Here is a 26,802-nt window from a genome sequence, read left to right on the forward strand (position 1 = left end):
ATTGGTGTTGAGAACAAGATGACAAACGGCCCTTGCCTTAATTGTCTTAAGAAAAGTGAGGAGAGGGGAAACCCCAACTTAATTAGGTCTATAATCAATAGCCTAACTATTAACTGTGCCTGGCTTTATAAATCATCTCTGTATGTATGTACAGTTGAAGTCGGAAGTTTACATACACCTTAGCCAAATACATTTTAACTCAGTTTTTCACAATTCCTGACATTTCATCCTAGTAATAATTCCCTGTTTTAGGTCAGTTAGGATCACCACTTTATTTAAAAAATGTGAAATGTCAGAATAATAGTTGAGAGAATGATTGATTGATTTTTCAGCTTTTATTTCTTACATTCCCAGTGGGTCAGAAGTTTACATACACTCAATTAGTATTTGGTAGCATTGCCTTTAAATTGTTTAACTTGGGTCAAACGTTTCAGGTAGCCTTCCACAAGCTTCCCACAATAAGTTGGGTGAATTTTGGCCCATTCCTCCTGACAGAGCTGGTGTAACTGAGTCAGGTTTGTAGGCCTCCTTGCTCACACACGCTTTTTCAGTTCTGCCTACAAATGTTCTATGGGCTTGAGGTCAAGGCTTTGTGATGGCCACTCTAATACCTTGACTTTATTGGCCTAAAGCCATTTTGCCACAACTTTGGAAGTATGCTTGGGGTCATTGTCCATTTGGAAGACCCATTTGCGACCGAGCTTTAACTTCCTGACTGATGTCTTGAGATGTTGCTTCAATATATCCACAGAATTTCCCCCCCTCATGAGGCCATCTATTTTGTGAAGTACACCAGTCCCTCCTGCAGCAAAGCACCCCCACAACATGATGCTGCCACCCCCGTGCTTCATGGTGGGAATGGTGTTCTTCGGCTTGCAAGCATCCCCCTTTTTCCTCCAAACATAACGATGGTCATTATGGCCAAACCATTCTTTTTTTTGTTGCATCAGACCAGAGGACATTTCTCCAAAAAGTACGATCTTTGTCCCCAAGTGCAGTTGTAAACCGTAGTCTGGCCTTTTTATGGAGGTTTTGGAGCAGTGGCTTCTTCCTTGCTGTGCGGCCTTTCACGTTTTGTCGATATAGGGCTCGTTTTACTGTGGATATAGATACCTTTGTACCTGTTTCCACCAGCATCTTCACAAGGTCCTTTGCTGTTGTTCTGAGATTGATTTGCACTTTTTGCACCAAAATACGTTCATCTCTAGGGGACAGAACGTGTCTCCTTCCTGAGCAGTATGATGGCTGCGTGGTCCCATGGTATTTATACTTGCTTTCTATTGTTTGTACAGATGAACATGGTACCTTCAGGCGTTTGGAAATTGCTCCCAAATATGAACCAGACTTGTGGAGGTCTACAATTTTTTTTCCTGAGGTCTTGGCTGATTTCTTTTGATTTTCCTATGATGTCAAGCAAAGAGACACTGAGTTTGAAGGTAGGCCTTGAAATACATCCACAGGTACACCTCCAATTGACTCAAATGATGTCAATTAGCCTATCAGAACCTTTTAAAACGTCATTTTCTGGAATTTTCCAAGCTGTTTAAAGGCACAGTCAACTTAGTGTATGTACAGTGAATTATAAGTGAAATAATCCTTCTGTAAACAATTGTTGGAAAAAGTACTTCTGTCATGCACAAAGTAGATGTCCTAACCGACTTGCCAAAACTATAGTTTGTTAACAAGAAATGTGTGGAGTAGTTGAAAAACGAGTTTTAATGAGTCCAACCTAAGTGTATGCAAACTTCCGACTTCAACTGTATATACAGTCATTGGTCTAGACTTGGCTTCGGATAGTATACAAGCGCTACGGGAGTTGTCTATTTCTCCAAAGTGAGAGACCAAACGGGTAATAGAAATAACTTAAAGCTACCTAATGTAACCCCGGTTCTATGACCTTACGAGTCAGATCTCACCGGGTTACCCTTCAAGATGTGCGTACTTAGAAGTGACGTACTTAGAAGTGAAGTTGGGAGCGGACAACGTCCCCTTATATAGGAAGTGGATAGGTCCGATATTGGCCGTTGCTCCTGTCTGTCTACAACAGACGTTGTGTGATTGGGTCTTCCTGGACTCTGCCCCTAACGGGACGTTACCCCAAAGTGAGAGACCTTTCATGTCACCAAAGAACTGTGATTACATTAGGTAACCTTAATTTTCCACAGTCCAAGAATTACATGATCTCTTCTACCTCACACAGTAGATGTTGTCACTAAAGATAAGGTCATCCAAACTAACCGTACAATTGGAATGTAGCACACATAAGATGGCACAAAATGTTGTGTTCATTGGAAATTCTGCAACTGAGGGGACAAGGAACATTGGGCTCAAATGTTTCTGGTCAAGTTCCTAATGTCTTGACCAAACCATACCTTGTTGTATGGCTTCAGTCCTCCCATGAACCTCCGATGCCCATTCACTCCACTGGCCTTGAAAGGGATGTTTGTTGGGGATGGACCTCACTTTTACTGTGTCTTGCTCAAAATTGTAATTGTTCACCGAGATGTTAGTTGAGTGGCGAGCCTCGACAAACTGGAGGAAAAAGGTTTGAGGAAATAGATTTATTCACTGGCTTTATTTTTAAAACAATTTTAGCATGATTTGAGTGTCTTACCTTGCCTTGGTGGCCACTTATGTAGAACAAGTTGGTTCAGAAGATTGTTAGGTAAATATTTGTCATAGCATCTAATCCAGGTGATGCAGTATTGACTTGACATCCTGTTGACAGTGAGATTTAATGGTTTATTGGGTTTGACTGGGGAGAGAAATACACTTTTGGTGTCAAAGATTCGGCATGGAATTGATGTCCTCAAAAATAAAAGCTTCCTGTTACACTTTACTTCACAGTGCCCTTGTTACTTTGTAATGATTGCTGTAATTACAGTGTACAAAGTATTGTAATTACTTATTATTTTTGCTGTAATTACAATACTAGTTCCACAGTGGGCATTGTAAAGTAACCAAGCTTTTGAACCAACCACTTCAACAAGTAGCTATGCTGTCAATTGCAGTTGGTAGAGCTTGCAGCGCCAGGGTTGAGGGTTCGATTCCTACAGGAGACCAGTACGGAAATGTATACACTCACTACTGTAAGTTGCTCTCGATAAGAGTGTCTGCTAAATGACTAAGATGTAAAAATGTTTATCAAAAGATATTTGCATATGGGTAGGCCTATCAGTCACATTTGTATTGTAATACTGCAATAAGCACTTTACAATGCTTTACTGGCATGTCTTTCTCATCCAGCAACGTGATGCTTATATGTCCATTATTTCTGTTGCGATAGGGAGTGATCTTAAATCCTGATGTGTCAAAAAAAATAATTCTGGAACCACATCAGGATGTGATATGTCCAATGAACAGGCGTAATAGCCATCTGTTATCCTCAGCACACACATACTAAACACTGTAATGAATAGAAGTGAGCAGGGGGGAAAAATAAGCAGGAATCAATATAAAGCTCTGAAATAGATTGTACACATGGCCTCGATATGTACTGTGTACTAACACAGTGATTCTCAACCTGGGGTATATGGGAAGACTCATAAGAACATACACCTACTGGTAAAATCCACATGAGGGGTTACTTAGGCGGTACTAGAGGCAGAGCAAATGTGGTAGGGGGTAGATTCGGAGTACAGTAACCAAAAAAGGTTGAGAACCACTTTACAATATTTTTTGAATGTACACAAATTTCAGCAATATGAAATGGTGGGGGTCTCACCCGTCAAATCCTGCCCAGTAAATGGTGGTCTCAAAGCCCAGTCAATAAGAGAACTAGTCTGTATGAGCCACCTCTGGCAGGATGCTCAGGGAACAGTTATTGATGAGCAGAGGGGTATCCTACGAAGCAGATTTGAGGAGTTAGCGAGGTAACTTTGGTCCAACTCTAAGTTCAACTTGGGATAACCGGTCATACGAAAATGGCTCACCTTTTAACCAGGTACATTTCTATGGCAACGAATTCTTCGGAACTAACCTCCTCTGGGGCAGGCTCACTCACTTTTGTATATATAATGTATAGTATAATGTATGTGGACACCCCCTTCAAATTAGTGGATTCGGCTATTTCAACCACACCTGTTGATGACAATTGTATAAAATTGAGCACACAGCCATGCAATCTATATAGACAAACATTAGCAGTAGAATGGCCTTACTGAAGAGCTCAGTGACTTTCAACATGGCACCGTAATATGATGCCACCTTTCCAACAAGTCAGTAAGTCAAATTTCTGCCCTGCTTGAGCTGCCCCGGTCAACTTTGACCAGGGCAGAAATTTGGAAACGTCTAGGAGCAACAACGGCTCAGCCGCAAAGTGGTAGGCCACACAAGCTCACAGATTGGTACTGCCGGGGGCTGAAGCGCATAAAAATCATCTGTCCTCGGTTGCAACACTCACTACAGAGTTCCAAACTGCCTCTGGAACCAACATCAGCACAATAACTGTTTGTCAGAAGCTTCATGAAATGGGTTTCCATGGCCGAGCAGCCGCCCACAAGCCTAAGTTCACCATGCGCAATGCCAAGCGTCGGCTGGAGTGAAGTAAAGCTTCCCGCCATTGGACTCTGGAGCATTGGAAATGCCCCAATGCATAGTCCCAACTGTAAAGTTTGGTAGAGGAGGAATAATGGTCTGTGGCTGTTTTTCATGGTTTGGGCTAGGCCCCTTAGTTCCAGTGAAGGGAAATCTTAACGCTACAACATACAATGAAATTCTAGACGATTCTGTGCTTCCAACTTTGTGACAGTTTGGGCAAGGCCCTTTCCTGACAATGCACCTGTGCACAAAGCCATGACATCATTTTCTGGAATTTTCCAAGCTGTTTAAAGGCAGTCAACTTAGTGTAAGTAAACTAATGACCCACTGGAATTGTGATACAGTGAATTATAAGTGAAATAATCTGTCTGTTAACAATTGTTGGAAAAATTACTTGTCATGCACAAAGTAGATGTCCTAACCAATTTGCCAAAACTATAGTTTGTTAACAAGAAATTTGTGGAGTGGTTGAAAAACGAGTTTTAATGACTCCAACCTAAGTGTATGTAAACTTCCGACTTCAACTGTATGTAATCCTGTACGAGCGTATGTGCCGAATACATTACGATGTTACAGGTGTCAAGCTTATGGGCATGTGGCAGCAGTGTGTAGGAGGGAGGGTCCAAGGTGTGAGAAGTGTGCAGAAGGGGAGGAGTAGTGAGAGTAGTAGAGATATACCAGTACAGTGGGATAAGCCAAAAAAGTTATATAAAGTTCAGTAAGACTGGATTTATAGCAGTGGTTATCAACTGTACGGCAGGAATGGAACGGAAGTCGCAGAAAATGTTGGTTGTGGTGGCAGCTGCAGAGAGGTATTTGGGTGTGCCAGACTTGACATCAGAAGAGTTACAGGGTGTGTTAAGTGGTGATGTCCCATCCTTTCAGGATGATGACATGAGGAAGGAAAAAATACATTTAATTAGTGGAGTAGGGTGGTGTTTATTTTATTTTGAAATGAGTGATTGTAGTGTTAGATGGTAGGGTATATATTACATTTTATCTAGCAAGCAAAGTGTAAGGGAGTTGTACTCCAGTTAGTAGGTTGCGGTAATGCAACAAATTGGATGCCAACCGCTGTTAAACCTCATAGAAGAAGAAGAAGAAGTACACTTACCGTGCTATACAGGAAATAGCTACTGTCGTCATCTCCGGTTAGTGGTAATGTTGTACGAGGTCTCTTTCTGAAAGGTTTGTCATATTTCTTAGTGATCGTGAAATAAAAACGTGAATTAATTAATACTACCTTATATATGATTGCATTCGAAACTGATTCGAGGAAATACGCCGTATTATACTCACAGCCATTGTACTCACAGTTGCTAATCTGCTAGCATTCTTTACAGCCAGCATTAGCCTGTTAGCTAGATAGATTCTTGCAAAAGCTATACTAGGTAGTAAAATATAGCTAAAACGCAACTACCGCTATTTAGGTAGCTAATGTACATGCATACACATGCCAAGTTTTTGATGGCCACTTTGCAAGTTTAGGTGCACATAATTCTAACATCGGAAACTGGATAGCTTGCAAGTTAGCTAGCGGGACATTCTGGCCTTAATTGAATTGACATTTACAAATCTAAATTTATTGGCCAACAATTGTAAGAAACAAACACAAATTATTTGTAGTTAGATACCAGATAGTCGTTAGCTTCAGTAACATTAGCGAAATTTAACTTCAAGAGTTGGTGACACAATGACAAAACCCTCGTGTTGTTGATAAGGGGAGATAATCAGTCTTGTCATCAACGCTAAATGTCTATATTGCTAAATGTCTCTTTCGCCATCACAGAGTACATAGTCAGCTGATGAATTATGTTCAAACGAAATGTACAGTTTTCATCAGCTTTGTGTCCTAAAACAGCTGTCACACTTAGGTTGCATAAGCAGCAATGATGTCTGGCACCGGGGGAGGGAAGCGAGTCTCAGGTGGGGACAGCCCCCCTGGTCCACCTGAGAAAAAGAGTAAAAAAGAGGAGAAGACCACCACCACTCTCATTGAGCCAATACGCATTGGGGGAGTGTCCTCTACGGTGAGTCACAATTTTTTTGCCTCCACGTCTTTTCTATAATGAAGTATATTAACCCTCCTACATGGTTATCATCTTCATTATCATGTATTTCACATCTGCAGGAGGAAATGGACATGAAAGTGATCCAGTTTAAGAATAAGAAGCTGAGTGAGCGTCTGGAGCAGAGGCAGACCATGGAGGATGAGCTGCGAGAGAAGATCGAGAAGCTGGAAAAGCGACAAGCCACTGATGATACCACACTGCTCATTGTGAATCGTTACTGGTCCCAGGTACGTACATTCCACAATCGTTTGCTGCCTTGAAGGATCATAGACATACAGTACCAGTCAAAAGTTTGGACAGACCTACTCATTCAAGGGTTATTTAAAAAAATATATAATAGTGAAGACTTTAAAACTGAAGTAACACATATGGAATCATGTAGTAACCAAAAAAGTGTTAAACAAATCAAAATAGATTCTAGATTCTTCAAAGTAGCCACCCTTTGCTTTGATGACAGCTTTGCACACTCTTGGCAGTCTCTCAACCAGCTTCACCAGGAATGCTTTTCCAACAGTTTTGATGGAGTTCCCGCATATGCTGAGCAGTTGTTGGCTGCTTTTCCTTCACTGTGCGGACTAACTCATCCCAAACCATCTCAATTGGGTTTAGGTCGAGTGATTGGAGGCCATGTCATCTGATGCAGCACTTCATCACTCTCCTTCTTGGTCAAATAGCCCTTACACAGTCTGGAGGTGTGTTGGGTCATTGTCCTGTGGAAAAACAAATGATAGTCCCACTATGCCCAAACCAGATGGGATGGCGTATCGCTGCAGAATGCTGTGGTAGCCATGCTGGTTAAGTGTGCCTTGAATTCTAAATAAATCACCAACAGTGTCACCGGCAAAGCACCATCACACCTCCTTCTCCATGCTTCACGGTGGGAACTGCACATACAGAGATCATCCATTCACCTACTCTGCGTCTCACAAAGACACGGCGGTTGGAACCAAAAATCTCAAATTTGGACTCATCAGACCAAAGGACAGATTTCCACCGGTCTAATGTCCATTGCCCGTGGTTCTTGGCCCAAGCAAGTCTCCTCTTATTATTGGTGAACTTTAGTAGTGGTTTCTTTGCAGCAATTCAACCATGGAGGCCTGATTCATGCAGTCTCCTCTGAACACTTGATGTAGAGATGTCTGTTACTTGAACTCTGTGAAACATTTATTTTGGCTGCAATTTCTGAGGCTAACTCTAATGAACTTATCCTTTGCACCAGAAGTAACTCTGGATCTCCATTCCTAGCGCTTGATGGTTTTTGCGACGGCATTTGAAGAAACTTTCAGTTCTTGAAATCTTCTGGATTGACTGACCTTCATGTGTTAAAGTAATGATGGACTTTCATTTCGCTTTGCTTATTTGAGCTGTTCTTGCCATAATATGGACTTGGTATTTTACCAAGTAGGGTTATCTTCTGTATACCACCTACCTATCACAACACAACTGATTGGCTCAAACGCATCAACAAATGTACTTTTAACAAGGCACAACAGTTAATTGAAATGCATTCCAGGTGACTAACTCATGAAGCTGGTTGACAGAATGCCAAGAGTGTGCAAAGCTGTCATCAAGGCAAAGGGTGGCTACTTTGAAGAATCTAAAATACATTTTGATTTGTTTAACACTTTTTTGGTTACTACATGATTCCATATGTGTTACTTCAGTTTTGATGTCTTCACTGTTATAAAAAAATTAAAATAAATAACCTTTGAATGAGTAGGTGTGTTCAAACCTTTGACTTGTACTGTATGCTTAACCTAAAATTTAACCCCCACACATACTGAATTACTCTTTCTTTAACTTCCAGTTGGAAGAAAATGTTCACATCCTGCGCCTACGCATTGACCCCACGGTGGTCCCGCCAACGCCTACTATGCCGGTCTCTGCCCCTACCCCAATAGAAGAGGATGGTATGATGATCCCACCACCCCCTCCTCCAGCACCAGAACACGAGGAGCAACAGCCTCCCCCACCTGATGTTATGGAGAAAGCTCCTGAACCACAGCAGGACTCGACAACAGGTAAAGATGATCCCTGCTCTCTCGCTCGCTCAACCTAGCCACTGATCCGCAGTAGTGATACCTCCAAGTCCATTGCTTTGCCACCTGTAATAACTGATGTGAGGTATGGAAACGTAACAAAGCAGTACACCTTTCTAGCACTTATGCCACATTTTATATTTTCAACCACATCCTAAGTCCTCCTGTCCATTTTTACTTATCACCATGGTCTGTAGCACCGCCGCCCACTACTTCCCTCAGTGAGAGTGCCAAGGCCTTCCTCTCCATTCTGGACAACAGCAGTGAGGAGGAGCTCAGCCTGCAGCTGCAGGACAGGATGCAGTTTAGCAAAGAGGCCGCTGCTTGCATGGTCTGCGTCTTCGACAGGTTGCACAGCCGCATCGACGGCCTATGCACCCAGATCCAGTCCGCGGGTAACTATTCAGACTCACTAGGGACAATAGTTTATTTCACTTTGTTGTTGTGGAAGCATTTGGGTTCTAAATGTGGCATAAACATGTAGAGGAGTTCCCTACTGTGACATTCACAGTTGAGTAACCCTAGTAACTGTGTTGTCTTTGTCAGTGTGTGAGGACGACGGCCAGGAAGAGCTGCTCCGTCTGAATCACACTCTGCTGGAGGAGAATAGCAGACTGCAAGACCTGGCCTCCTCCCTGCAGGGCAGACACCACAAGATGTCTATGGAGGTACTTTGCCTCATCCTATAATGTAGTGTGTGTGGGTGGGTGTGTGTGGGTGGATTGTGAATGCCCACATCTCCACGGTGTGTTCTCAGGCTTTTGTATCCTCAATATGAAGGTCTGCCATTTCTCATCGGTGGTAATACATGGCGATTGTGTAAACTCATCCAGTCAATTTCTTAATCAAACGTTCTCTCATCTGTACTTCTCTTGTTCAGTACAATGAGCTTGTGGATAAGGTGACGAGCTCGGAGACCAAGGTGTCTGAGATGGAGACTGCTGTGGAGGATCTGCAGTGGGACATCGAGAAGCTCCGTAAGAGGGAACAGAAGCTCAACAAGCATCTCGCTGAAGCACTTGAGCAGGTTTGTTTCATTTGTGTGCGTGGGTGGGTGTGTATAGTCCTGTGCCTCATCATTGCTGACGTCACTCTCCATTATGCATCTATGTCCAGCGATAAGGCATCAGAGCATGCCAGCCATTGAATCACAGCTGTGTGTGTTTACCTATGTCCTGCTGTATGTACATGGGTAAAATCATGTTTTGATATTGTACAGTCTAAATGAAGACTGTAACCACATCTATATTACTATTGTAATATTTCTGGGTTAGTGTCTGTACTAATGTACGGGCCAAGTTCGCTAAACACCTCTTATGATTGTTCTGTCCAGTTGAACTCGGGTTACTACACCACTGGCAGCTCAGGGGGGCTACCCGGAGGCCAGATAACTCTCAATATACAGAAGGTGAGTGCAGACTTGTCACTTCTTTTTTTTTTCTTCTTTTTTCGTATTCTTGAGCTTCCCTTCAGTCTTGTTTTGATACATTGTTGTATTCCAACCCAGTCATATGGAGTTAAATTGGTGCCAAAAGTGATAATAATTTAACTTCATACTGTCATTAATATGTATGTTAGTTTGAGAGCCTGAATGCAGAGTTGGAGCAAAACCAGGAGCTGGCCAACAATCGCATGGCGGAACTGGAGAAACTACAGCAGGAGCTCCAAGAGGCTGTGAGGGAGAGTGAGAAGCTCAAGGTGCAGAAGTCGTCTCCTCTGAGGGGATACAAGACTAAACTCACTGCAATACTCTTGTCTGCTTAACAAAGGATATGCTGACTATTTAGACAGTCTTGATGAGTCAGGTGTCAAGTCAAGGAAGACAATAATTGTCGAATGTATAAACACAACTTGTGTTTGTCATTATGATCATTGAATCTATGCTCTGTATGTAATATCAATGAATGTATTTACTTTTCTGTTTACTCTATCCCAAATTGATTGCATTTATATAGTTTTTCACCAGGTCCCGAAGCCTCTTACAGTGTATGAGGGGGGGGGGGGGATAACTCACTCACTTAACTCCTTTTCAGTTGGACCTGAAAAATATTCCAGAGGAGGTGGTGAAGGAGACCGCGGACTACAAGTGCCTGCAGTCCCAGTTCTCACTGCTTTACAACGAGTCTCTCGGGGTGAAGACCCAGCTGGACGAGGCCCGGGCCCTGCTCCTCACCGCCAAGAACGCCCACCTCAGACAGATAGAGCATATGGAGGTCAGAAGCACTAATTTAGCAGATAAGTTTTACTTGCAGTTTTACTTGCAGTTTTACTTGCAGTCATTGTGAACTTTTACCTCCCTTAGTTCAATGCACTGGTTGTTGCTTTGGATAAGATAAACGGACAAATGACTTAAGTGTAGGAGGGAGCCACTGATTTAAAATCAGAATTTCAGCGTATCAGACCTGTTTTTTATATGCTTTAACTGTGCTTGATTGAGCCTGTCTGGGGTACCAGATGGATGGGGTTTGAACTTTTGGGACGATTCCATTGGTTCCATTGTGCTTGATTGAGCTTGCCTGGCACATCTAAAGTATTTGATAGAGAACTAATACTACTTGAACCCAGGTCTGGCACGTATGTCATGAATACAAAAGGAATATATGTGGTTGGAAAGGTAATGTCGTGGCAACCGTGAAAGTGGATTACGTCACAATCTATAAAAAATGGCCAACACTAGTAGTCATGAGGTCAGAGATTGGTGTGATGTCGCTGTTTGACAGCCGTCAACAAAAGTTGCTGTTGTTCGTCATCTTTTCAGAGTGACGAGCTGTCACTACAGAAGAAGCTCCGCACTGAGGTCATCCAGCTGGAAGACACGCTGGCCCAGGTGCGCAAGGAGTATGAAATGCTGCGTATCGAGTTTGAGCAGAACCTGGCGGCCAATGAGCAAGCAGGTAACGTATCATAATCTCCACAACACCTCCCACGCCCTAGGCTTGTTTCTATCACTAAAGGTTTCTCATAAAAAAGCTCGTTTTTCTGTGAGAAGTTTGAATGAACGATTGTCAGTGATCTTATGTGCTTAGTAATATATGCATGTCTTGTTTATTTAAAAAATGTTCTGTAACCAAGGATGTTGACTGTGTTTGGGAGGAATGTATCCTATCCTGTTATCACTATCCATATTGCTCACAAGTTTACGCCACCAACAATAGTTGGACAAAACACTGCGACAGCGCTGACTGAAACGCATGGTCATTATCTTATCGACACCTCTGTCCCGTTTGATCTTTCCCTTAGGCCCAATCAACAGAGAGATGCGACACCTCATCAGCAGCCTCCAGAACCACAACCACCAGCTGAAAGGTGACGTGCAGCGCTACAAGCGGAAGCTCAGAGAAACACAGATGGAGATTAACAAGGTAGGCAGCTGATCCTGCACGTGAGACCAATAGACTTTCTTCTGCTCCCTAAGAATATTTAATCAATATGCGTAGTTCATAGATAGAGCCATAGGACCTGACCAGGTCATAAACTCTGGACCCTTATTATAGGTTAACTACAGCCTGGAGTTTGCCCTGGTGAGGTGGTTAGGTCATGGTTCAACAAAACTTGAGATGCACAATATTTGGTTAATAATTAAGGATAAACATGACACTTGAATCATGATATTTGGTACGACAATGTGATAAATGCGATCGGTTTCCCAAAACCATTTTCTATCCCTGTCCCTTTGTCAGTTGCGGTGCCAGAGTGGTGACACTGGGCTTCTGTCGTTGGAAGAGCCGGTGAGCGACAGCCTGGAGGTGAAGAAAGAAGAGGACGAAGACCAAGAAGAGGAGGAGGAGAGGAGGAGGGAGCTGGAGAGACAGCGGTCCCGGGAGAGGGAGAGGGAGGCCGAGAGGGAGCGAGAGAGGGAGCGAGAAAGGGAGCGACAGCGCAGCGAAGAGTTGAAGAGAAAAGATTCGGACACTCTGAAGATGCTGAGGGCGGAACTTAAGTATGTTTAGTTTTTGGTCACAGAACACACAACTCATATTTTATATCGAATTAAGGGTACTGTCATATAGTAGAGGACTTAACTCATTGTTTTATTCTGGAGTTAGGTAGTGCTAACTCTTCTACTGTTCATTCTCCTCTCCCCTCAGGAAAGCCCAGGAGTCTCAGAAGGAGATGAAGCTACTTTTGGACATGTATAAATCAGCTCCCAAAGAGCAGCGAGACAAAGTGCAGCTTATGGCAGCAGAGCGCAAGTCTAAAGCCGAGGTTTGCACTTTGACTTCTTCAAATTCCAACCTGAACTGTAGGTTATCATTCAAAGTCAATTCATGAGGTGGTTAGTGTTATCTGAATCTAACCCCCACTACAAGCTGAAGTAGTGTCTCAGTCCGTGTGTTATACCTAAATCCACCCTCTGTGTCCCAGGTGGATGAGTTGCGGGTGCGGGTTCGAGAGCTGGAGGAGAGGGAGAGGAAGGAGAGCAAGAAGCTGGCTGATGAGGACGCTCTCAGGAAGATACGCGTGGCAGAGGAGACGATCGATCACCTACAGAAGAAGCTCACGGCCACCAAACAGGTACTGTATTTCCACTACACATTCAAACCTTTTGCAGAGGTGCTGAATATGTTCAATATCACAATTGCGGTGGGTTTGCCTTGGCTTTGCCATTTCTTTGTTTCTTTTGACCGGGGATTTCAATGGAATAAGTGAGGTATCGCACTTAGAGGACGGGGTTTCAAATTGGTAGGGTTATGTTTCTCTTGTCCATAAAAATACTAATCAGTGGCCTCCCGAGTGGCACAGTAGTCGTGCTAGATGCGTCACTACAGATCCGGGTTTGTTCCGGGCTGTGTTGCAGCCGGCCGCGATCGGGAGACCCATGAAGCAGCGCGCAATTGTCCCAGCGTTGTCCGGGTTAGGGGAGGGTTTAGCTGGCTGGGATGTCCGTTTCCCATCGTGCTCTAGCGACACCTTGTGGGCGGCCTGGCGCATGCACGCTGACTTCGGTCGCAGCTGTACAGTGTTTCCTCCAACACATTGGTGCGGCTGGCTTCTGGGTTAATTAATCAGTGTGTCAAGAAGCAGTGCGGCTTGGCGGGGTTGTGCTCTCGACCTTCGCCTCTGACTCTGTACGAGAGTTGCAGCGATGGGACAAGACTGTAACTACCAATTCGATATCATGAAAAAGGTGTAAAAAGTAATAAAACAAACTCAGCAAAAAAAAGAAACGTCCTCTCACTGTAAACTGCATTTATTTTCAGCTAACTTAACATGTGTAAATATTTCCATGAACATAACATGAACAAGTTCCACAGACATGTGACTAACAGAAATGGAGTAATGTGTCCCTGAACAAAGGGGGGGTCAAAATCAAAGGTAACAGTCAGTATCTGGTGTGGCCACCAGCTGCATTAAGTACTGCAGTGTATCTCCTCATGGACTGCACCAGATTTACCCGTTCTTGCTGTGAGATGTTACCTCACTCTTCCACCAAGGCACCTGCAAGTTTCAGGACATTTCTGGGGGGAATGGCCCTAGCCCTCACCCTCCGATCCAACAGGTCTCAGACGTGCTCAATGGGATTGAGATCCGGGCTCTTCGCTGGCCATGGCGGAAAACACTGACATTCCTGCCTTGCAGGAAATCGCGCACAGAACGAGCAGTATGGCTGGTGGCATTGTCATGCTCGAGGGTCATGTCAGGATGAGCCTGCAGGAAGGGTACCACTTGAGGGAGGAGGATGTCTTCCCTGTAACGCACAGCGTTGCGATTGCCTGCAATGACAACAAGCTCAGTCCGATGATGCTGTGACACAGTTCGATGGGCAAATGGCATAGCCTAAGGATAATAGGCCTATTCATTTTTAGCCTAAGCCAATGTTCATTCAAGTGTTATAAAGAATGTTATAGGCTAAATAGTATTTTTATGTGATTGTTCGTTTTTATATAAATGCACAAATTAAGTTATTGAAAACAAAGAATTATCATTCATTTGTTTTTCGTTCCAGCTTTCTGAATGTGCTGCTGCGGGAGCTTATGCCCAATTACCAGTTGAGCAATTCAATGACATGAATAAACACTGACAATATTATATGTATTAGTTTAACTTGTGAAAGTAATGTTTAGTGCAACTTGTATTGACAGTAGCCTATGGTATCAGCCTATATTATTGGCTGTTTGGTTCGCAGGAAGGGATTTTCCAACAGCACAATTTATTTTGCCTTAGGTTTCTGCTTTACTTGACCAATCTTGCTATTGTTTGTTCTCATTATTACTTTACTGTTTTTATTGAGGCTAATCGCAAACAACTTTCTGAGATGGAACTCCGTTAGGCCACTAGGTTAATTCAATGGTTGAGAGTGGGTTATGTCGAGGCCAACAAGTCACATTCGAATCGAATGAGGATTGTGGAGAAAGGGGAAATCAAGATTTTAAAACAATAGGCCAGACAACTAATTGTTAGCTGCAAAAGGCCCATGATCATCCGATATTGGAGAGGGGGAAAAACATGTTAGGACCTGTCTGACATTTTGTGCTGCTTTGGTGCTATCCGCTCTTTCTACATTGTTCTCTTGCATTATGTTAATAGTCTACCATATATGTATTAAGCTATGACAAATGGGGAATAGGCCATTTGGTATGTCGTCTTGCTGTTGTGTCCTGCCAGACTCCGGAGGTGCAGTAAAAATTAAAATATACTAAACCATCGTTTGTGACATCACAATGTCATCACCATCGACGATGGCTGTCAAACATTGTCAATAGACAATACAGTCGTAAAATTGTCCTACCCTATATCGCAACGCAATGCTGTTCAGATGAAGCGTCAAAGTAAAGTCCGTTGATACATATTACACTGAACAAAAATATAAACGCAACATGTAAAGTGTTGGTCCCATGTTTCATGAGCTGAAATAAAAGATGCTAGAAGTTTTCCATACACACAAAAAGCTTAGTGAGCACCATGTCTCCTTTGCCAAGATAATCCATCCACCTGACAGGTGTGTGAAATCAAGAAGCATGATTATTACATAGGTGCACCTTGTGCTGGTAGACAAGAAAAGGCCACTCTAAAATGTGCAGTTTGGTCACACAATGCCGCAGATGTCTCAAGTTTTGAGGGAGCATGCAATTGGCATGCTGACTACAGGAATGTCTACCAGAGCTGTTGCCAGAGAATTGAATGTTCATTTCTCTAACATAAGCCGGCTCCAACGTCGTTTTAGAGAATTTGGCAGTACGTCCAACCGGCCTCACAACTGCAGACCATGTGTAACCACACCAGCCCAGATTTGTGCAGAAATTCTTCGGTTGTGGAAACCCACAGATTCATCAGCTGTCCGGGTGGCTGGTCTCAGATGATCCCGCAGGTGAGGAAGCCGGATGTGGAGGTCCTGGTCCAGGGTTTTTAGCTGACTGCAGTTCGGAGATGTAACCGACTTCAGTGGGCAAATGCTCACCTTCGATGGCCACTGGCACGCTGGAGAAGTGTGCTCTTCACTGATTTCACCGGGCAGACGTGAGGGCGAACTTGTGGGCGAGCGGTTTGCTGATGTCAATGTTGTTAACAGAGGGCCCCATGGTGGCAGTGGGGTTGTTATATGGGCGGGCATAAGCTACAGACAATGAACACAATTGCATTTTATCTATAGCAATTTGAATGCACAAGATCCTGAGGCCCATTGTCATGCGATTGATCTGCTGCCGCCATCACTTCATGTTTCGGCACGATAATGCATGGCTCCATGTTGCAGGGTGTTGTACACAATTCCTGGAAGTTGAAAATGTCCCATCTCTTCCATGGCCTGCATACTCACCAGACATGTCACCAGTTGAACATGTTTGGGATGCTCTGGATCGACGTGTACGACAGCGTGTTCCAGTTCCCGCCAATGTTCAGCAACTTCGCACAACTATTCAAGAGGAGTGGGACAACATTCCACAGGCCACAATCAACAGCCTGATCAACTCTATGCGAAGGACATGTGTTGCGCTGCATGAGGTGGTCACGCCAGATACTGACTGGTTTTCTGATCCATGCCCCTACCTTTTTTTTAAGGCATCTGTGACCTACAGATGCATATCTGTTTTCCCAGTCATGTGAAATCCATAGATTAGGGCATAATGAATGTATTTCAATTGACTGATTTCCTTATATGAACTTTAACTCAGTAAAAATTTTGAAATGGTTGCATGTTGCGTTTTTATATTGTTCAGTGTAGTTAAAATGACTGTGTGAGATACGTTCAGGTACATTGCAAGATACAGTGCAGTCGGAAAGTACTCAGGCCCCTTGACTTTGACAAATTTTGCTACATTAGTCATATTCTAAAATTGTAATAAAATGTAATTTATCCTCATCAATCTACACACAATACCCCATAATGACAAAGCAAAAACAGGTTTTTAGAAATGTTTGCAAATGTATTAAAAGAAAAAAACAGATACCATATTTACATAAGTATTCAGAACCTTTGCGATGAGACTCGAAATTGAGCTCAGGTGCATCCTGTTTCCATTGATCATCCTTGATCTTTCTACAACTTTATTGGAGTCCACCTGAGGTAAATTCAATTGATTGGATATGATTTGTAAAGACACACACCTGTCTATATAACGTCCAACAGTTGACAGTGCATGTCAGAGCAAAAACCAAGCCATGAGGTCGAAGGAATTTTCCAAAGAGCTCCGAGATAGGATCATGTCGAGGCACAGATCTGGGAAAGGGTACCAAAAAAATTCTGCAGCATTGAAGGTCCCCATCATTCTTAAATGGAAGAAGTTTGGAACCACCAAGATGCTTGGGCCGCCCGGCCAAACTGAGCAATCTGGGGAGAAGGGCCTTGGTCAGGGAGGTGACCTAAGAACCCGATAGTCACTCTGACAGAGCTCCAGAGTTCCTCTGTGGAGATGGAAGAACCTTCCAGAAGTACAACCATCTCTGCAGCACTTCACCAGTTCACCTTCCAACAAGACAATGACCCTAAAGCATACAGCCAAGACAATGCAGCAGTGGCTTCGGGACAAATCTCAATGCCCTCGAGTGGTCCAGCCAGAGCCCGGATTAGAACCCGATCGAACATCTCTGGAGAGACCTGAAAATAGCTGTGCAGCGGACTCTAACCATCCAACCTTGACAGGATCTGCAGAGAAGAATGGGAGAAACTCCCCAAATACAGGTGTGCCAAGCTTGTAGGGTCATACCCAAGAACACTTGAGGCTGTAATCTCTGCTAAAGGTGCTTCAATAAAGTACTGATTAAAGGGTCTGAACAACTATGTAATTGTGATATTAGTAAGACTAATGGAGCCAGAGGAGATGGCTGCTGTTTTACAGGCTCCTAACCAATTGTGATTGTGTGTTTTGCGTTATTTGTAACTTATTTTGTACATAATGTTTCTACCACCATCTCTTATGACCAAAAAAGAGCTACTGGATATCAGAACAGCAATCACTCCCCTCTTACTGGACAAAGATTATTTTCTTTAACGAGTCGGACGCAAAGGATTTTCTTCAGACACCTGACAAGGACCAAATCCCTAGCATTCGCATGAATAAGAGATAGCGATATAGGGGACGTAGGTCGGTGTGCTTTGTAAGAATCCGACGGCGAGTGGGTAACCCGCCTCCACCTTCCGTACTATTAGCCAACGTGCAATCATTGGATAATAAACTGGATGAGCTACGATGAAGACTATCCTAGCAACGGGACGTTAACTGTAGTATCTTATGTTTTACCGAGTCGTGGCTGAACGACTACATGGATAACATACAACTGGCTGTGTTTTCCGTGCATCGGCAAGATAGAACAGCTGCCTCCGGTAAGACGAGGGGTGACTGTCTGTGTCTATTTGTCAACAACAGCTGGTGCACAAAATCTAATATTAAGGAAGTCTCAAGGTTTTGCTCGCCTGAGGTAGAGTATCTCATGATAACCCATAGACTACACTATTTACCAAAAATAGGTTTCATCTATATTTTTCATAGCTGTCAATTTACCACCACAAACCAATGCTGGCACTAAGACCGCACTCAACGAGCTGTATAAGGCCATAAGCAAACAAGAAAATGCTCAGCCAGAGGCGGTGCTCCTAGTGGCCGGGGACTTTAATGGGGCGGCAGGTAGCCTAGTGGTTAGAGCGTTGGGCCAGTAATTGAAAGGTCGAATCCCCGAGCTGACATGGTAAAAAGTCTGTCGTTCTGCCCCTGAACAAGGCAGTTATCCCACTGTTCCTTGGCCATCATTATAAATAATCATTTGTTCTTAACTGATTTGCCTAGTTAAATAAAAAATTATTCAAGGGAACTTTAATCTGTTTTACCTCATTTCTACCAGCATGTTATACGTGCAACCAGAGGGGGGAAAAAACTCTAGACCACCTTTACTCCACGCACAGAAGCGTGCAAAGCTTTCCCTCGCCCTCAAATTGGCAAATCTGACCATAACTCTATCCTCCTGATTCCTGCTTACAAGCAAGAACTAAAGCAGGAAGTACCAGTGACTCGCTCAATAGGGAAGTGGTCAGATGATGCAGATGCTAAGCTACAGGACTTTTTGCTAGCACAAACTGGAAAATGTTCCGGGATTCTTCCGATGGCATTGAGGAGTACACCACATCAGTCACTGGCTTCATCCATACTGAGCTAAAGGGTAGGGCTGCCGCTTTCAAGGAGCAAGACTCTAACCCGGACGCTTATAAGAAATCCCGCTTTGCTCTCTGGATGTTGCAGGGCTTGCAAACTATTACCGATTACAAAGGGAAGCACAGCCACGAGCTGCCCAGTGACACGAGCCTACCAGACAAGCTCAATTACCTCTATGCGCGCTTCGAGGCAAGCAACACTGAATGCATGAGAGCACCAGCTGTTCCGTACTACTGTGTGATCACGCTCTCCGCAGCCGATGTGAGTAAGACCTTTTAAACAGGTCAACATTCACAAGGCCGCAGGCCCAGAAGGATTACCAGGAAGTGTACTCAGGACATGCGCTGACCAACTGGCAGGTGTCTTCACTGACATTTTCAACCTCTCCCTGACCAAGTCTGTAATTACCTACATGTTTCAAGCAGACCACCATAGTCCCTGTGCCCAAGAAAGCAAAGGTAACCTGCCTAAATGACTACTGCCCTGTAGCACTCACGTCGGTAGCCATGAAGTGCTTTCAAAGGCTGGTCATGGCTCACTTCAACACCATCATCCCGGAAACCCTAGACCCACTCCAATTCGCATAATTCCCCAACAGATCCACAGATGACGCAATCGCTATTGCACTCCACACTGCCCTTTCCCACCTGGACAAAAGGAACACATCGTGAGAATACTATTCATTGACTACAGCTCAGTGTTCAACACCATAGTGCCCTCAAAGCTCATCACTAAGTTAAGGACCCTGGGACTTAACACCTTCCTCTGCAACTGGATCTGGATCCTGGAATTCCTGATGGACCGACCCCCCCCAGCTGGTAAGGGTAGGTAACAACACATCTGCCACGCTGATCCTCAACATGGGGGCCCCTCAGGGGTGCGTGCTCACCCCTCCTCCTGTACTCCCTGTTCGCCCATGACTGCATGGCCAAGCACGACTCCAAAACCATCATTACGTTTGCAGACGGCACAACAGTGATCACCGACAACGATGAGACAGCCTACAGGGAGGTCAGAGACCTGGCAGTGTGGTGCCAGGATAACAACCGCTCCCTCAACGTGAAGTAGGGCCGAGCACGCCCCCATTGTCATCGACAGGGCTGTAGTGGTGCAGGTTCAGAGCTTCAATTTCCTTGGTGTCCACCAACAAACTATCATGGTCCAAACACACCAAGACAGTCGTGAAGAGGGCACAACAATGCCTATTCCCTTTCACTAGACTTTGCAACAAATTCTAAAAAACAGTTTTTGCTTTGTCATTATGGGTTATTGTATGTAGATTGAGGGTAGAAACTATTTAATCCATTATAGAATAAGGCTGTAACGTAACAAAATGTGGAACAAGTCAAGGGGTCTGAATATGTTCCCGAATGCACTGTAAATAACACTGATCTAATGTGTTTTCATCTGGCATATTGTAACAGGTGTCTGTCTGTCTCTCTCTCTTAACTACTCTGGGATATGTGGGACGCTAACGTCCCACTTGGCCAAAAGCCAGTAAAAATGCAGAGCGCCAAATTCAAATAAATTACTATAAAAATCTAACTTTCATTAAATCACACATGAAAGATACCAAATTAAAGCTACACTGGTTGTGAATCCAGCCAACATGTCAGAATTCAAATAGGCTTTTCGGCAAAAGCAAACTGCTATTATCTGAGGATAGCAACAGAGTAAACAAAGAGAGAGAAGCATATTTCAACCCTGGAGGCGCGACACAAAACGCAAAAATAAAAATATAATTCATGCCTTTGACGAGCTTCTGTGTTGGCACTCCAATATGTCCCATAAACATCACAAATGGTCCTTTTGTTCGATTAATTACGTCTATATATATCCAAAATGTCCATTTATTTGGCGCGTTTGATCCAGAAAAACACCGGTTCCAACTTGTGCAACGTGACTACAAAATATCTCAAAAGTTACCTGTAAACTTTGCCAAAACATTTCAAACTACTTTTGTAATACAACTAGGTATTTTTTAACGTAAATAATCGATAAAATTGAAGATTGATGATCTGTGTTCAATACAGGATTAAAACAAACTGTAGCTAGCTTTCTGGTCACGCGCCTCTAACTAACAGTACACTTCCAGTGACCCTCGTTCAAGATGGCCGTACTTCTTCATTACACAAAGGAAAAAACCTCAACCAATTTCTAAAGACTGACATCCAGTGGAAGCGGTAGGAACTGCAAGAAGGTCAATTAGAAATCTGTATTCCCAATGAAAACCCATTGAAAAAAATCTGAATGGTTTGTCCTCGGGGTTTCGCCTGCTAAATAAGTTCTGTTATACTCACAGACATGATTCAAACAGTTTTAGAAACTTCAGAGTGTTCTATCCAAATCTACTAATACTATGCATATCTCATCTTCTGGGGATGAGTAGCTGGCAGTTGAATTTGGTTATGCTTTTCATCCAAACGTGAAAATGCTGCCCCCTATCCTAGAGAAGTTAAGGAGATTTAACCTCAATGAAATTAAACTACATAACTAACAGTTAAATAAAAAAACAAATGCCAACTATTTCAACCTCCCACCCCCCTGTGCCTCTCCATTGTGTCCAGGAGGAGGAGGCCCTACTGAGTGAGATGGATGTGACAGGTCAGGCCTTTGAAGACATGCAGGAGCAGAACAGCCGGCTGATGCAGCAGCTGAGAGAGAAGGATGACGCCAACTTCAAGCTGATGTCGGAACGCATCAAGTCCAACCAGATCTACAAGCTGCTGAGGGAGGAGAAGGAGGAGCTGGCCGACCAGGTGCTAACCTTCAAGACCCAGGTGAGAGGGACTGTGGAGGATGGACTCGCTTCGTGTGTTTATTTCCAGGGCAACTTGCAAAGCGGATTTAAAACAGGTGCACAACTTATTTGGCAAGGGAAACCTTTTTTTTAAACGAAAACCTTGGCCTCAAAAATATCTTGGGCCACATTGGCTATTGAAATGAAATAAAATAAAAAATAAAATACACACTTCACAGTAGTCCGGATAATACTTGTGTTTCTGAGCCAATGAGGAAGAGGTCTGATTGGTTCCCTTTGTCTGTCACAGGTGGAAGCTCAGCTATTGGTTGTACAGAAGCTGGAGGAGAAGGAGGGCATCCTCCAGAGCTCACTGGCCACTCTGGAGAAAGAGTTAGGAGTCCGCACACAAGCACTAGAACTAAACAAGAGGAAGGTAGGAAAACAATACCTCTACTACTACTACTAAGATACTTTTAAACTCTTCTTCTTCCACAGTTACCTTACCAATACTACTGCTTTTACTATTTATGCTGTAATACCATGGTTACTGAGGACAATACGAGCAATTGTATTGCTGGTCACTCTTGTAACGTTCTGTTGGGAGTATCTCTGAGTGTTTCTTGCCCCTCCATGTCCCCAGGCAGTGGAGGCAGCCCAGCTGGCTGAAGACCTGAAGGTGCAGCTGGAACACACCCAGTCCAAGCTGAGAGAGATCCAGGTTTCTGTGTCTGAGAACCGCACCGCCAGAGAGAGGGAGTTGGGCAACCTCAAAAGAGCACAGGTACGCACAACTACTGACAAGTCTGTCCTTTCTAGATATGTGTCCTTTATTTAACCAGTCCCATTGAGATGAGCATATATTTTTCGAGGGAGCCCTGATATGTTAATTTGTCAAACCCCTAAAAGTCTTCAGCGAATACAGTGGGAGAGAAAATTAGAGCGTGTGAATGGTAACAGTAGGTTTAATATGGTCGTGAAGAGGGCACGACAACGACTATTCCCCCTCAGAAGACAGAAGATTTGGCGTGGGTTCTCAGATCCTCAAAAAGTTATACAGCTGCACCATCGAGAGCATCCTGACTGGTTGCACTACAAAGCCTGGTATGGCACTACAGAGGGTAGTGCGTACGGCCCAGTACATCACTGGGGCCAAGCTTCCTGCCATCCAAGACCTCTATACCAGGCCGTGTCAGAGAAAGGCCCTAACAATTGACAGACTCCAGCCACCCTAGTCATAGACTGTTCTCTCTGCTAGCGGCACTAAGTCTAGGTCCAAAAGGCTTTATAACAGCCTCTACCCCCAAGCCATAAGACTGCTGAACAACTAATAATATGGCCACCTGGACTATTTGCATTGACCCCCCCCCCTTTTTTTTTTACGCTGCTGCTACTCCTATGTACATACATTTACATTACATTTAAGTCATTTAGCAGACGCTCTTATCCAGAGCGACTTACAAATTGGTGCATTCACCTTATGATATCCAGTGGAACAACCACTTTACAATAGTGCATCTAACTCTTTTAAGGGGGGGGAGGTTAGAAGGATTACTTTATCCTATCCTAGGTATTCCTTAAAGAGGTGGGGTTTCAGGTGTCTCCGGAAGGTGGTGATTGACTCCGCTGACCTGGCGTCGTGAGGGAGTTTGTTCCACCATTGGGGTGCCAGAGCAGCGAACAGTTTTGACTGGGCTGAGCGGGAACTGTACTTCCTCAGAGGTAGGGAGGCGAGCAGGCCAGAGGTGGATGAACGCAGTGCCCTTGTTTGGGTGTAGGGCCTGATCAGAGCCTGAAGGTACGGAGGTGCCGTTCCCCTCACAGCTCCGTAGGCAAGCACCATGGTCTTGTAGCGGATGCGAGCTTCAACTGGAAGCCAGTGGAGAGAGCGGAGGAGCGGGGTGACGTGAGAGAACTTGGGAAAGTTGAACACCAGACGGGCTGCGGCGTTCTGGATGAGTTGTAGGGGTTTAATGGCACAGGCAGGGAGCCCAGCCAACAGCGAGTTGCAGTAATCCAGACGGGAGATGACAAGTGCCTGGATTAGGACCTGCGCCGCTTCCTGCGTGAGGCAGGGTCGTACTCTGCGAATGTTGTAGAGCATGAACCTACAGGAACGTGTCACCGCCTTGATGTTAGTTGAGAACGACAGGGTGTTGTCCAGGATCACGCCAAGGTTCTTAGCACTCTGGGAGGAGGACACAATGGAGTTGTCAACCGTGATGGCGAGATCATGGAACGGGCAGTCCTTCCCCGGGAGGAAGAGCAGCTCCGTCTTGCCGAGGTTCAGCTTGAGGTGGTGATCCGTCATCCACACTGATATGTCTGCCAGACATGCAGAGATGCGATTCACCACCTGGTTATCAGAGGGGGGAAATTACATCTTACATCAATTACCTTGACTAAACTGTACCCCCGCACATTGTCTTGGCACTCCCTGTATATAGCCTCGTTATTGTTATTTTATTGTTACTCCTTAATTTTTTTCCTTTAGTTTATTTAGTCAATATTTTCTCAACTCTTATTTCTTACAACTCCATTCTAGTTTAAGGGCTTCTAGTAAGCAATTTGGCGAATGTGACATAACATTTGATTTGACTACTAAAGTATTTGACTGTCCAACTTATAGGAGGACCTGTCCAGGCTACGACGAAAGCTGGAGAAACAGAAGAAAGTGGAGGTGTACACTGATGCTGATGAGATCCTGCAGGAGGAGATTAACCAGTACAAGGTGAAACAAGAGACTTTACGTATCTTGATGGGATAGCCTTGCTTTTGTTTTATCAAATGCATGAGATGGTTCACATATTGTCTATTGTGGTACATCTTCTATCCAAATTGACCCTGTATTTTCTCTCATCCGCCCCCCTTTTCAGGCGAAGCTGCGTTGTCCGTGCTGCAACACCCGCGACAAGGAGACGGTGCTCACCAAGTGCTTCCACGTGTTCTGCTACGAGTGTCTGAAGACGCGCTACGACACCCGACAGAGGAAGTGCCCCAAATGTAACTGTGCCTTCGGGGCCAACGACTTCCACCGCATCTACATCACCTAACTCTGTTACACGGAGAGGAGAAAAAGAAGACAACGGTGAACAGAGCCTAAAGGAGAGGGAGAAAAAAAATGGTGTGGTTGGAGAGGTGTCTGGAGAGTTTCGTTTTTTTTCCTCGGTTTTAACGCTCCTTTTGGAAAAACTTTCTTAAATTGCATCATTGCCGGTTGGTGCTAGTGACCAAACAGAGGGTTGTGATTGATTGCGATGTACGGTAGGTAGTAATAAGAGCAGATGTGCTCATGCTCCCATACCAAGGTATTACTACTTCTGTTTATCTGGCCAATCTTAGTTTGTCAGGTCTTGCCCATGTGGAATTCTTAACATTTAACTGAGCCCATTTTTAAACTGTTATTCACCTTGTAAAAGTGTACTGGGAAGTTGTCGTGGTGCTGTATGATTTGTAGACAGACTTATTCAGAATCATCCTTCAGAATACCTGTATGTGCTTGTTTTTGGATATTCAAAGAAAAGACGACCATTCTCAAGAACTGAGATTCCTTTACTGGACACGTATCTAGTTCCGTTGCTATGTTGAGTTGTGTACATTACGACTCCATTCAGTTGAAATTGAGTTTCTTTCATTATCGTAACAATCACGTTATGCACCTGTGCCGAGATTTCACCGGATAATACTATTGTCAATACCTAGGAATCATTCGACTAAGTTGGCAGTTTAGTTTGACTTTGCCTGTGGCTAGCAGATCGAGCGCCTCAGTCACACGCAACATCTGCAGGTTTTAGTGCCTCATTACTGATGACATTTCAGTGGAAGAGTCAGGTCACGAGTGTCATTCTAAGTGGGCTGTCCCATCCAGCTCTTTCAAGACAACTTAAAGATTACTGGGACATTAAAGGAGCTATGTAATATTTTGCATTGTAATTTCAGAAAATGTCCTGAATATATCTACAGTAATAGTGGAATGATAGTTTCACTATATTCTTTCCCCAAAACATTTTTTGGGGCCCACACAAAATTCCAGTCTAATAGTGCAGACTTCTTGACTGGGCCATCAAAGGGCAAGAGTCAAACATGTAGAAATCACTCAGCTCCAGTCAATTGGACAACGAGATTTGCTGGCCCCAGTCAATTTGACAACTAGAGATGGTCTGTTGTTGAATTGTCACATATAGTACCTTTTACAGTCTCAACATATGTTACAACCATATTCTGCCTTAATGGAATCTCTGAACCCCCTTTTCCTCAGTTCTGATGATGCTAGCCATTTAATGAGAGCTTGGTGATGTGTTTGACGTTAGCACGTGTGAGAACCAAAATCATAACTGGCCTCAAAAAACCACAGTGAGACTCTTGTGATCTAAAGTCAATGGCAAAAAAAACACCATGCATCTGTTCAAAATAAGACTTCTAGAATGTTTTGATGTAATGTTTGAGTTTTGTGACTCAGGATATTTGGATTGGTATTAATAAGTGGATAGTGTGGGCTCTGTGTTATGAACATGTCATAGACAAAGAAGCAGTTCTCATTCAGAACATAGTGATCATTTTGTATTTCAGAGAGTGTAGATTTTGTGAGTTTTCCTAGTAAAAACATACACTTGCACCTCATGAGTTGACTGTTGAATACATTTACTCATCATGGGGTTTTCTGACCTGGGAGTTGAACAATGGGGAAAAATGTGATCTTGCTAAAACAAAGTGATGTGAGTGGTAATAACCGGCTTTTAGTAATACAATTTTTTTTTAAACAGTAAGGCCGATAAATAAAATTTGCGCAGGCAAATTGTCCAGAAGGGGAAAAAATCCCATTGCAAAAT

At 43.8% G+C, this 26,802-nt stretch overlaps 1 protein-coding gene across 2 annotated transcripts; it reads left to right on the forward strand.

The window, feature by feature from the left end:
- The first annotated feature begins 5,548 nt into the window (after positions 1-5,548).
- LOC139541931 (E3 ubiquitin-protein ligase BRE1B-like) lies at positions 5,549-26,593 on the forward strand. Of its 2 annotated transcripts, none has more exons than XM_071346841.1 (20): positions 5,549-5,727; positions 6,414-6,569; positions 6,671-6,838; positions 8,419-8,632; positions 8,848-9,045; positions 9,197-9,318; positions 9,531-9,677; positions 9,984-10,058; positions 10,229-10,348; positions 10,684-10,863; positions 11,409-11,544; positions 11,891-12,012; positions 12,331-12,590; positions 12,739-12,856; positions 13,016-13,165; positions 21,801-22,013; positions 22,284-22,409; positions 22,617-22,757; positions 24,603-24,704; positions 24,850-26,593. In XM_071346841.1, exons 2-20 carry the CDS (start codon positions 6,429-6,431, stop codon positions 25,024-25,026), a joined length of 2,910 nt encoding a protein of 969 aa, XP_071202942.1. In that variant the 5' UTR covers positions 5,549-5,727; positions 6,414-6,428; the 3' UTR covers positions 25,027-26,593. The 2 variants fall into 2 exon arrangements, with proteins under 2 accessions (XP_071202942.1, XP_071202940.1); XM_071346839.1 differs by having other exon boundaries at positions 5,663-5,727; positions 6,401-6,569.
- Positions 26,594-26,802: the final 209 nt, after the last annotated feature.

This window comes from Salvelinus alpinus, chromosome 17 (assembly GCF_045679555.1).
Source record: "Salvelinus alpinus chromosome 17, SLU_Salpinus.1, whole genome shotgun sequence".
NCBI lineage: Eukaryota > Metazoa > Chordata > Actinopteri > Salmoniformes > Salmonidae > Salvelinus > Salvelinus alpinus.

Excerpts from the sequence above, each read along its gene's own strand:
- LOC139541931 (XM_071346841.1), top strand. The coding sequence starts at position 6,429 with ATGATGTCTGGCACCGGGGGAGGGAAGCGAGTCTCAGGTGGGGACAGC. Across the intron at positions 9,678-9,983 it reads TCGCTGAAGCACTTGAGCAG|TTGAACTCGGGTTACTACAC; the intron begins GTTTGTTTCATT and ends TGTTCTGTCCAG. Across the intron at positions 11,545-11,890 it reads GGCGGCCAATGAGCAAGCAG|GCCCAATCAACAGAGAGATG; the intron begins GTAACGTATCAT and ends TCTTTCCCTTAG.